General features: G+C 37.5%; 1 protein-coding gene across 3 annotated transcripts in view; it reads left to right on the forward strand.

Moving 5' to 3' along the window:
* Positions 1 to 13388, forward strand: part of LOC149011934 (ARM repeat superfamily protein) — a 118422-nt gene that overhangs the window by 34333 nt on the left and 70701 nt on the right. For all 3 annotated transcript variants that reach the window (XM_089164220.1, XM_089164219.1, XM_089164221.1), the window contains exons 10-11: positions 10255 to 10402; positions 10969 to 11129. In XM_089164220.1, the coding sequence (XP_089020346.1) occupies positions 10255 to 10402; positions 10969 to 11129 (309 nt within the window). The remainder of the gene's footprint in view (positions 1 to 10254; positions 10403 to 10968; positions 11130 to 13388) is intronic.

Below are 13388 nucleotides of genomic sequence, written 5' to 3' on the forward strand. Positions count from 1 at the left end.
GGCTTTCTAGTATTTTCTTGAGAGCGAGATTTCGGAATCCATATTTTGATATAGTGCTTTATCCAAACATGATTGAGGGCAGCACCCAAACACAAGTTTGGGCTTCTTTGTGGTGGAATTAGCCTAAGGATGGGATATGATGTATGTGTTCGGCCTGATCCCGTAGGTTATATTGTAATTGACTAACTTATTGGACCTAAGACATGGGGTATGTGAATTGAGTGCAATAGTATGTGATTTATTATTTTAATTTTATTTTGAGGTAATTTGACCATTTATAAGTCACATGACTTAAATCAGAATTATTTTAGGATAATTTAAGTTAGTGGTTTTATAATTTGAAGTTACTGGTTTAATTCAATTAGAGGTCATGTGATCACTTAAAATGACACATGACTTAATCAGCTTAATAGGACCTGTTTCCTTTATTTATTATATATTATATATATATATATATATATATATATATATATATATATATATATATATATATATATATATATATATATATAGAATTCTCCACTCCTAACAAGACTAGAACCTGTATTAGCTGGCTGTTAAAGCTCTTTAAGTACACCTCAATTGTGGGATGAGTGAAGGAGACTAGATTTTTGAATTCAAAATTTGCTTGTGAGCTTTGTTGATGCCAGCCAGCTTCCTCATTGGGAGAGATTGTTTGGAATTGAGAAATCCCAGTGCAAGAATTTGATGCTTTGTGGATGTGATTCTCTCTTTTTTTTTGGTTATATTAAACTGGAATAAAGAAGAAAGATTACAATCTTTGATAGTGTTTCCCATCGGCATCCTGGCAAATAAGACAACCAGTTCCGGAGAAAGATTGATAGAGCATAGGTGAGTCTCCCCAAGAGAGCTCTCATAGCTTGCTAAAAAATCAGCTCAGACGTTAGATTCCTTTACATGATGAGTGAATACACAGCAGTGTAGACTTTGCCTGATATCAAGTATGTCTTCAACAATGCCTCTCACTGCCCAAGGACTTTGTATGCATCCAGTGAGGATTTGAATTGTGAGTTGAGTGTCAGACTGGATCTGTACCTGTGGATTGCAATGATATGCTGCTTATTGTAAACCATATACTGTTGCCCTCAATTCCATGCGAAGGACGTTATTGTCCTCACTGGTTCCCGCCGTAGCAAATAGGACTTGGCCGTCAGAGTTTCTCCCAATCACTCCATATCCCCCTCAGTTTCCCACCACTGATCTGTCACAGTTAATCGTGATCCAGTTATCAGGTGGTTTAGTCCATTTATGCATCTGAGGCTTTGTGGATGTTATTCTTTGGGATAGCAACAAGGGAACGAGATTTTTATTAGATCCTAACAAATTCTGAGCAGAGAAGAATGGTGTCTTTGATCCTTTTGCCAGATATGAAGGCTGATTGGGGCTGACAAGAGAGCAGATGCCATGTTGGAGGTGGTTTGCATGGATTTTGGCAATGAATATGTTCAGGATGTTACAAGGGGAGAGAGTTCTGAACTGAGACAATGAAAAGTCATCATCTTTCCTAGAAATGAGGCAGAGAAACGTTTGATTGATTATGTGAAGGGTTGAGATGAGATCCTTTTTTATTATGTCCCAACAAGATCCCAGTTTCAAAAACTCCACTTAACATCTCAACCAGGCAGAAATTCTTGAATTATTGACATAAATGGTGCTTTTTGTTTTCTGTTTTGTTTTGTTTGTTTGTTTGTTTGTTTGTGTGTGTGTGTGTGTGTGTTTTTGTTTTTGGGGGGGGGGGGGGGTGTTTTCCTTCTGTTCTTTTTTTCTGATTGATGTTATGGGTGGTCATATGGGCATGGCTGGTTTTGAAACTTTAGGCAAGGGAAGTTTGGTCCAATTTTAGTGAAAAGACTAAAAGCTTTCAAATTGAACTAACACCTAATTTAGTGAATTTTCTCCCTTGGTAGGCAATAATGGTGAACACTGGAACCCTTATTGTAAACATGTAATGTTGCATTTTCCAGGCATACTTTGAAACTTTGAATAATATGAGACATAATTGACTAGTGTTTTCGGCACTAATTGACAAGTAAAACTTAAATTAAAGATTGGATATTTCTCACTTGATGGTACAAAGTAAAAACTTGTCTTGAACAATAAGTAGCCAATATCATATATTACCAAGCTTTCTACAGTAGCAACTGCCAACTAAGTACCAAGTACTGTCACTACAGTGAGCAAAACACATAAACTTGAGTTGTAGAAAGACTAGAACCCTAGTCATCCATGTCGTAGATTCTAATGGTTGAATGCACATAAATCTTGTAGAATAGCCAAATCAACACTTGCGTAGTGAAATCTTGTAAGAACGGGTGGGAATAAAGCCAAAAGGAGAAAAAAAAGGATTCCCCTTTTGCCAAACCAAAATAGCAAGTGTGGGCTCTTTCCATTGAAATGCAAAAAAAGTTTGAGTTATAGCATTCTTTTTAATCTATTTTTTGTTATTATAATGAAAGAATGTACCCAAGATATTAGACTCCCGAGAATTCAATTGAGATATGAAATTTTCGTTTATTGTCTCAACCGGGTAGAAATTCTTGTGGTTTTTGAGACCTTATTGAGATCTTGATGAATTTTTGAATGATGACAATAAGTGAAGAAATCCATATTAAACCCATTAGGACCACGGTTTTTGTTGGATTTAAAAGGATTTTGTCCTCATAGGGGATAGAAGGGTGGGACACATTAGGGGGATGTCGACAAATATGTTAACGAAGCAAAGAGCACAAGGATAGGAGGGGATTGGGAAAGGAGGGGATTGGGAAAGGAGTGTGGATCAAAGTTCAAAATTTCAGTTTTGAGGCTGGTTTCGACCAGCCCTGCAACTGAGTTGGGGTTGAAATAGTTTTCAACCAACTCAGTTGGAACTTGGGAATTTCGAAAGCAAGTGCCAATGTGTGGTTTTGGGCATATTTTGGTGGGTTTTTGATATTGGTTTTTGCGTACTCCCCATTTAAAGCATATATAACACAATCAAATTGGTATTTTGCATAAAAACCAGTGGAAAGTACTATTCATATACTACCACTTGTAAGACGTGTCTGTTTTTGACAAATGCAAAGACTTGTAAATTGAAAGAAAATACATAAGTATTCTAAATGTTTCAGACGCACACAATAACCACAAAGTAAATAACCAAAAGGAAACTTTTGCTAACGTCTCTACTTAAATCCAATATGAGTTCCTCGGTGTATCCATCCCACACATCTGTCTGACCCTCTTTGAATGATGGAAAAAAAACATCCCATGCCATGGTGTCAGGTTAACTATTCAGGTAGTCCATTACTATTGTTGAAGCAACTTGGATTGGAAGTCATAGATTTTGGATTATTCATTATTTTTTATTCTTGGTTATTATGAGTTGTAATCCTTATCAATATTACTTTCTTAGACAGTTTGGACCGTAATCTACACCATAAATAAAGCATTACAGGGGAAGGAGAGAACAAGTCTTCTCTCTTCTCTATCCTCTCTCTCTCGTCCCCAGTGGAACTCCTCCTCCGAGATTGCAACATGGTATAAAAGCAGTAACTCGATCTAGGGATTCTCATCTTCATCTTTTGACCAACCCTAGTTCACATCTGTTCATCTTGGTTGCAGCACCACAAAGCTGCCTACACTACCTATGCCTACTCAGTGCGATTGAGAACACCAAAGTATAGTTAGGTATTTTTATGCACTTAAATTTTTTTCTACTTCCATGATTGTATCTTTACTCCATGGCCGAATCTAGATTTGGATCACCCCCAACAAACATAATGGTGTTGGTAATTACTTACTTTGGTCTCAGTCGGTTCTTGCATTTATACTCACCAAAGGGAAGGAAAATCATCTTACCAAGGATCCTTTGAAATTGGATTCAATGAATGCTACATCCACTATTGAGTTCAAAGTGCGGAGTAGCGATGACTCTACTATTAAGTTATGGATCTGGAATAGTGTCGAGCTACAAGTCGCCAATAATATTGTGTTTCATGCTACCGCCAAAAATATCTGGGATGATCTGAAGGAAACCTACTCTGGTGGAGAAAATATCTCTTGTATCTATTATCTCTATGAAAAGTGGTTTAATATTATACAAGGGGATCATTCCTAGTTGATTACTACAACGCATAAATGGGAATACTAGAAGAATTGGCTGTTTATCAGCCCTTTGCTACCAATGCTGACAAGATACGACAACAAAGGGCTGAAATCCAAGTGGCAAAATTTTTAAGTGGTCCTAGCTTTGATTATCAGTTTGTTCCCAGCCAGATATTAACAAGCGAAAAGGTACCCTCTCTATTTGAAAGTTTCTTTCGATTACAACTTATGATACCTGTAGGGAATGTTGTTGCCCCACCAACGGAGAACTTTGCCATGGTGGCTGGTTGCGGGCGAGGGTTTCCATCTCGTGGTAGAGGAGCCTCGATCTGTGGACAAGGTAGCGGAATAAGTTCGGCCTACTCTGGAAAAACACCAAGGGTATGCACTCATTGCGACAAACATAATCACATTGAAGAGACATGTTAGGCAAAGCATGGTAGGCCAGAATGGGTAGATAATCTCAATAATCAGTTTTTGTTTGAAGCCATGAACACTGCTAAGGCACCTTCAAACTCCAATATGGGTAGTTCGGCCACTAAAGATGAGTTATCTCAGATCCTTAGTGCTTTCAACAACTAGAAACCTCTCTTCTACCCATTTCAACTACAACATTCGCACATTCAGGTAACTTTGCCTTTCTTTCCTTTAGTCCTAATTCATGGTTAATTGATTCTGGAGCCTCCTATCACAAGACAGGAAATTCTGCAATTCTTTTAAATTTAAGAAAATTTTCCTCACCCATCATATTGGCCAATGGCAATACTATCCTTGGTATAGAAATTGGAGATGCATCTCCTCATCCCAATTTTACCCAAAAATCTGTACTTTTCATACCTAATTTTCTTGTCAATTCTTATCCGTCAGTAAGCTTTCCCACGATTTCAATTTCATTGTTAATTTAACCGAGCTTTCTGTGAGTTTCAGGACAACAGGATAGGAAAACGATTGGTTTAGGACATGAACTAGACAGTCTTTATTACCTGGAGTCATTTGCCTTAACTTCCATCGTTGCTAATTCTTCATAGAACTGAGTGCCTTATAGTGGCATCAACGTTTAGGTCATCTTTCTTTATCAAGACTTAGGATTGTGGTTCCTTCTTGTAAGAATGTTCCATCTTTGAATGCAAAGCTTTGGAGTTAGGGAACACCATAGAACATCTTTTCCTACTTTTGATTAATTTAGTTTAGAATTTTTTTTGATATGGTGCATTCGGACATATAGGGTCCTTGTAAGATTTCAAACTAGTTCAGTTACGATTATTTTGTGACTTTTGTCAATGATCATTCTCGTATGACATGATTATATTTATCAAAATCCAGACTTGAGTTTATGAGAAATTTTCAACAATTATTTGTCGAAATTCAAACCCAATTTGGCAAATCAATTACAGTTTTTTGGTTGGATAATGCCCTAGAATACACAAAGAATGAGATTTATGCGTTATGTGCTTCAAAAAGGACCATCCATCAAACAAGCTGCTCTAATACTTCACAACAAAATGGAGTCGCAGAGTGGAAAATAGACACCTTTTAGAGGTTACACAATCACTTTTGCTGCATATAAACGTTCCTAAAAGTTTTGGTGTGACACTGTTTTAATTGCATGCACTCTGATTATTCGCATGCCTTCATCAATTCTTCGAAATAAAATTCCCTTTCACATTGTATATCCAGATCGTCCTCTATTTAACCTCTCATTGAGAATTTTTGGCTGTATTTGTTCTGCTCTTGGTTTCATCCATCTGATAAATTAAGTCCTGGAGCTATTAAATGCATGTTTTTGGGCTACTAGTTAAAACCCAAAAGGGTTACAAGTGCTTTGATCCCTTAATCGTCTCCAATATGTTTCTGCAAATGTCATTTTTTTTTGAAAATACCCTATATTATGCCTTTCAATGTAGTTTGAAAATTTGATCCCCCTCTTCCCGTAATACCTATTCTTGATGATCCACTTGTAGCGCCACCTTCGGTGCCCCTATGAACTATCAAAGACGAAAGGGAACGGCAGCTGATCCTAAGGCGACAAGATCTATCACTTGATTCTAAGTCAAAATCAATTCTTGTTTCTGAAACTTGTGAAGATCTACCGATTGCTCTCTGGAAGCCTAAAAGGTTTTATACGCAGAAAAATAAAGCTAATGTTGCTTATCTAGTAGCCAATTTTGTGACTACCTCCTATTTACCTTCAACTTATTAAGTCCTCAATAAATCCCTCAATGATCACCCATAGCTACTTTGTGACCAAGGCCCTACATGACCTTGCTTGGAAAGGGTGATGGATATTGAGATGAATGCTATACATTCTCATAATACTTGGACATTAGTGGACTTACCTCTTGGAAAAGTAATTGTGGGGTGTCAATGGGTGTATGTGGTTAAATACCACAATGATGGGACAGTTGAGTGCTTATAAGCGTGTCTTGTGGCCAATGGATATACCCAAACATATGGCTTGGATTATTTCAAATCCTTTTTTCCGATGGCAAGACTTAATTTAGTTTGGATTCTTCTCTCCTTAGCTACCAATCTTTATTGGCCCTTGTACCAATTAGATGTCAAAACCACATTCTTGTATGGTGATCTTACAAAAGAATTGTAAAAGTGTATACGAAGCAACCTCCTAGGTATGTTGCTTTTTATTTTATTTTTTTTGGGGGGGGGGGGAAGTGTTCCACCAAGGTATGTAAACTTCATCATTCCATTTATGGGTTAAAACAATCACGAAGAGCATGGTATGATAAATTTGTTTTGGTGGATCTGCAAATTGGTTCTCGGACATGCTATTTTGATCATTCTATGATGATAAAGAAGAAAGGTGATAAAATTGTGGTGTTAGTTGTCTATGTGGACGACATTATAGTATTTGGAAATGATGTGGAAGACATTGATGAAGTAAAAAAAATATTTATAGCAATAGTTTCAGATTACTAATTTGGGCAACCTAACCTATTTCCTGGGAATCTTGGTGTTGAGAACCCATAAATGAATAAGCCTTTCCCAAAGGAAATATATACTTGATCTTTTGGCCGAAACTGGCAAACTTGAATGTAAACCAGCTGAAACCCCAATGGATGGAAAATTTAGCCTTAATGATGACAATGGTGAAGTGTGTGAAGACTCCCACGGATATCGACAACTTGTAGGGAAGTTGATCTATTTGATGGTCACAAGATTGAACATTTCATATGCACTTGGGGTGGTAAGTAGGGATATGTAAACACCCAAGAAGAAACATTAGGAGGCCGTGTGCAGGATCTTGCATTATTTAAAGGGTGCTCCAGGAAAAGGCTTGATTTACAAGCCCAATGCTAGTATTGTACTAGTACATGCATATGCTGACTTGGTAGGGTTAGCAAATGATCGGAAATCTACCATAGGCTGTTGTACTTTTCTCGGTGGAAATCTTATCAATTGGTGTAGCAAGAAGCAAACCACTGTGGCACTATCTAGTGCCGAAGTTGAGTACAGAGCAATGGTCCATATGGTGTTAGAACTCCTATGGATTAAGGGACATGCGCAAAAACTTGGATTTTGAATGGAAGAACCTATGAAGCTATTTTGTGACAACCAAGCAGCAAATTGTATAGGTAGTAATCCTGTCTTCCGGAACGTACAAAGCATATTGAGGTGGACCTCCACTTTGTTTGAGATGAGGTATTGAAAGGCACCATTGTTACTTCTTTGGTTCGATCGCATGATCAATTGGCATATCTATTTACTAATGCTGTATTTGGACCTTTCAAGTTGGCTGTGTTTGACTTGGTCTTGGTAGTGTGTACTCTCTGACTTGAGGGGGGTGTTGAAGTAACTTGGACCGTAAGTTTGAGCTGGAATTTGACAAGTCAGATTTTGTCAAAGATTTTCGTTGATTCATTATTTTTCATTTTTGGTTATTATGAGTTGTAATCCTAAACAATATTTACTTTCCTTGACAGTTTAGGACTATAATCTATACTATAAATAGAGCATTAAAGGGGAAGGAGAACAAGTCTTCTTTCTTCTTTGTGCTTACTTCTCTCCTCTCTTTTGCCTCTTTGGTGGAGCTCCTCCTTTGAGATTGCAACAACTATCACACTGTATATCGAGTGATGGTGTTTCTCATACTTAAATTCAATGACATACAACGTACATACATGCTAACTTTTTTCAAAATACATAATTTGGAAATTATTTTTTAAAATCAGAGAATAAAAAAGATTCTAGCACTCATAAAAGAAAGAATCTAACAATACACGTTCATAGATCGACCTCCTAAACTAAACATATATTAATTTCAAAGCGAACCAACATGATTTACGTCATCAATGAAGAAAATATTAAAGTAATGGGAGTTTTTGATACATCTTGGTTTGAAGCTTGAAAAGGGAGACCTCAAATCTGAGCAAAAAAGAGTATTCAAGAGCCACAAAATCGAAAAAAATGGGGGAGGTGTGCAATTTTGTTTTGGGTGGCACCTATGAGCTCTGCAAAATATTGCAGAACTTGGTTTAGTTCAAAGCATTTTAAAAAGAAATGGTCCATTTTGGTTGGTACAAGGGAGATGGTCCATCCTGGTTGAAATTTCGACCAAGATGGACCGAAACCAGAGCATAAAATTTCGCTATAGAGGTTTTATCTCGGTTGGCAGAAAACAGAAATTCCAACCGTTATGGACAAAACTTGGACACTGGTGTGGATAGGAGGGGGAGAAGGGTTAGCTTCTCTGTTTTTTTCTGCTCCCTTCTATGGCGTTGGCTTTTACCGGGGGGGGGGTCTGACTTTTTCATCACTTTGGAATTTTATCGCTAACTAATTATTTATATTGGATTCAATGTGGGGGGGGGTGTGTGGGAGTGATTACATCTCATGTAAAGGAAGTAACGGGTATTTACTTAAAATGATGTGGCATAAATAAGGTGGTTCAACCAGGTTCAAGTCGAAACTGAGGTTCCGTCAAGTTTTTGGGTATAAGTCATCTTATATAGGTGGTTCAGGTTGAAACTGGTGAAATCACTGAATTATTGTTGAAACAAATTGAAACCTGGTTAAATCCAGGTGCCTATAGGAATTACATTAAGGGTTCGTCTCAGTTACCAAGATTTATCACCATTAAAGCTGTACGCAGTGCATGAGGCTCCTAAGCTTGGCAGGGTTTGGGGAGGATGAGATTTACAATCCAGTATGCCTGTTTACGAAGTTGCTACTTCTGGGGCTGCAACCCTGCAACCTGTGACCAAGCTTTCAGCAAGTGAGCACTTGGTAGAGGTTCCAAGCACGATCTTTTGGCTTCTAGATTGGAAGCTGTTTCTTGTTCTTGATTAAAGCTTTCTAATGGAGTATTTATGGAGGTGGTGCCTTTAAAAACAACAGAGATGTTGTGCTAGGGTTTAGAGTGCATTCGTTATGGTTCTGAGTATTGAAAGATCATTTGAACTTGAGAAAATGGCTTTTAGTGGCCCATCTAGAAAGGGTTTTTGCAGGAGCCTACCTCATCGTGCCATGTATAACAAGTATATAACAATATAGACTGTTCTATAAAGATGACATGTTTCAGATTAGCTGGATGTCATACATCAGTGCCTGAGTCAGTCATATACTCATATCTCCCCTTTATGTGCTGATTCTGAACCTTCTTCGAGTCCCTTAGGTTGACCAAGCAGAGAACATTCCTCCTTTATTTATTGAGTTTACGTCTTAATTTGATCTATCAAATGAGGTTATTTAATTGTAAGGTTAATGCTAGATATATTTTGAAACTATTGTGGCTTAATTTAATTATAATTTATAACTTGGTAATATCTGGTGACAAAGTAATGGTAAGGTTGCATTTGAGAAGTTCTGAAGTTTTGTAGACTTTTTTGTAATTTATTTTTACAACTGTGTTGTTGAAGTTGTTTGTTATTGAAATTGTGAAGTTTTGATGCAAATGAATGTGATCTTTATTTGGAAGATGAATTTACAATGTTCCATAGCCTGCAGAGTTTGTAAAACACTGTGCTATGATTTGATATTGTAAAGTTTTCTGCGTTTTCTATCTTATTCAGCATTTAATTGTTATAGCACCTTGTCTAAAAGTTGTATGTTACCACACTTCTATTTCCTAGAAAGAATCAACTTCAGAAGAGGTTTTCTCATGTCAACATTGATACTGTGTTGCTTGCATTACAGGTACTTTGTTTTGTCAGAAGGTGATTTGAAAGAATGGTATGAAAACCCAGAGGCTTTTCATCATGAGCAGGATATGGTTCAATGGACAGAAAAACTAAGGCCATGTGCAGAAGCTCTATATATAGTTTTGTTTGAAAACTATAGTCAAGTAAGCAAGTCTTTTGGTATTCAATTTATCCAAAAAATAAAAATCTCTTTTTATTCTATTGTTTATCCAGATTGAATTATTTCCTTTAGGGAATGTCTGCTGGGGTTCTGGAACTATTTACCTGAATAAGGGTCTGGGTCCTGGGTTTCCAATGACTCGCCACATGCTTTTCTTTCAGAGGATTGGGACATATGCTAAAGAGGGTCCTGTTTTTAATATGCCGCTTAATGCAGCAAATGAAAAGGGGTCAGATGAATGATAACCGAGTAAATGTATTGTTTTGAACTTTTTGAAAATTAGATGTTTTACAAACAAAAACCGTGGTTTGGCATTGTCATTTCATACTGATTTTGTTATACCTGATCTTTCAGTCTGGGCCAACCATAATAAGTGAATCCTGATCTTTTGACCCATAGAATGTGTCACACTCCAAGACCCATAAAGCAGTCTTGGTGCCCAGACTGGAGATTCCCTCCCCCCCTCCCCCATAAAAAAATAAAATTCAGAACTCTTTCTTGGATTGCGTAAATGGAATGTAGTTATTTGTGATCTTTTTGCCCTTTCAGCTGTTAGGTCCTGTGGTTGTTTCCATTCTTCAAGAGGCAATGAGTGGATCCTCGCCTTCTGAAACTGAAATTAGTCCGGCTATGCTTCTCAAAGATGCTGCTTATGGTGCTGCTGGACATGTTTATTATGAGCTTTCGAATTACCTGAATTTCAAAGACTGGTTTGCTCTACTAATTCTTCTTCTATTTTTATTTTTATTTTTGGCTTCTTGTAAACTTCTACCTTCTCTCTCTCTCTCTCTCTCTCTCTCTCTTCATGTTTTTCTTTTTTATTTTAGTTCAAAGGTTATAGACTTGTATATGATGTATTCATACAGTCACAGATGTCCAAGTGTAGCTGCTTTTGGTGGCTACAGCAGTTTGTGAAAGTTGACTCAGCTTTAAAAAAAAAAAATTCTTCTGTTAGTTTGTAAGAAACATTGTTTGATACCTTAAGTAGTGCAGGAATGGTAGAGGGTAAGGTGAGAAGAAAGAGGAGGCAGAAGAAAGAGTTTTTCCCCCTTTTGGTGAGAGAACTAGAGTTTGTGCTAAGAGTTGGGAGAGAATTATTGAGCCCTCTTCCCCTATATTCATTAACTATAAAAATCATAGTTTCAAGTGCCTAAGCGATCCTGAGCATTTAGAGGGATCTGAATTCAAGGTGATACAAATTAGGTGACAAAGCCACCTGGTGTCAAGGTAATGGCTTGACAACTATTGTTCTTTGTATATGGGTAAGTTCTTAGGGTACCTTTAAATATTTGCCCTAGGTGCACTATTGTACTTGTTCCTCATCTTTCCCTAGACAACATGGTGGGAGAATGTGATCTAACCGTTAGTATCATTAGCTTCTTTCCCTCTCGGTTTTAGATCTTGCACTTAGTCCTTGTTGGACCTTCTATAGACCATTGAGGTCCCTTGGTCCTAGCTTCATTGATGTCTTTCAGGTCTTATACAACCTAAGTTCATGATCTCGCAATCTTGAGACCTCTTGAGGTTTCACAGGAACCAATCCTTGCTTTTTGTAGCTTTTGTTCTTCTTAGGGCCTATCATTGACGTATTGGATCTTCAATTGGGTCACTCCCCAATTATCATTTGACGATTATGGTCTACACAGGCCAATCCCTAGCTCTATGATTATTATTTGTTTTCATGATTGAGGTAGTTTTTGATCATCTCTTTTGAGTATGATTGTTAATTCGACTAGAGAGTCCTAGTCCGTACAATGGGTGGGGACATAACACCTTTACAAAGTTTTGATTAAGGCAAGACTACCTTTACAATTTAGATTTAGGCATACACAATCTTTTTAGGATAAAGTATCTATTAACACAAATACCATGAAATAGCGAATTGAAATAGAAACAAAATGAAAACACATGAGATTTAACGTGATTCACACACCAATGTGGTAGACTATGTCCATGTGCGAAGACAGAGAGTTTTTCACTATGTAGAAGAAGAACAGATGGAGATCTCGACCAATCGCCGAAAATGGCGTTACAACTACTTACAAGAACTTTCACCCAAATCCTAGTAGAAAATCCCAAATCTCTCAATAATGTGGTAGGTGAACATAATATACGTATACTCCAATTGGGTAAACGGGTTGATCCATTTGGTTGGGTCGTACCGCACCCGTCCATAGACTAAGATTAGTGGTGGGCTATGGGCCTTGGCCTATCGACCCAAGCCCTCCACTTCCACCATAGATCTTCAAAAATAGGTCATTTGGGTTGCCTACCAAAGTATGTTGGTGTGGGTTCCAAATTAGGTACAAGAATTTGGGTGACAACATAACAAACCTCCACCTTGACCTTTATTCTCCCATAAAATTGAGTTCTTGATCTTCTCCAATCACCCCTTCATAGGCTAAGCTCTAATGCGACCAACTCCAAAGAAGTCCAAGCAATGCTTGAACTTGGTAGTGCATAAACGCTTTGTCAACATATCAGCTAGACTGTCTTCAATACCAATCTTCAACCCTTGAATATTGCCTTCAGCAACTGCGGCTCTGACATAGTGATATCCAACATCAATGTGCTTTGTCCTTTTATGATATATCTGATCTCTTGTCAAGTGAATAGCACTCGGGTTATTACAATAGACATCAATCACCTTTTGAACCATGCTGAGCTTTCCAATCAAGCCTCTAATGCAAATAGCTTCTTTAACTGCTTTAGTTAACCGCCTATACTTTGCTTCTGTAGTAGATAGTGCAACTATAGCCTGTATAGTATCCTTCCAACTGATTGCACAACCTCCTGAGGTAAACACATATCGTGTAAGTGACATTCTTTTGTCAAGATCACCTGCATAACTAAATCAACATAACCTGTTAATCTATCACCATTCCTCCCAAACTCCAAGCATACACCAAAGGTCCCCTTTAGATAGTTAAGAATCTATTTCACTGCTTCTCAATGAGTTTTACCTCAAC

The sequence above is a fragment of the Hakea prostrata genome, chromosome 7 (genome assembly GCF_041222555.1).
Source record: "Hakea prostrata isolate BN-2017 chromosome 7, UWA_Hpros_2, whole genome shotgun sequence".
Classification (NCBI taxonomy): domain Eukaryota; kingdom Viridiplantae; phylum Streptophyta; class Magnoliopsida; order Proteales; family Proteaceae; genus Hakea; species Hakea prostrata.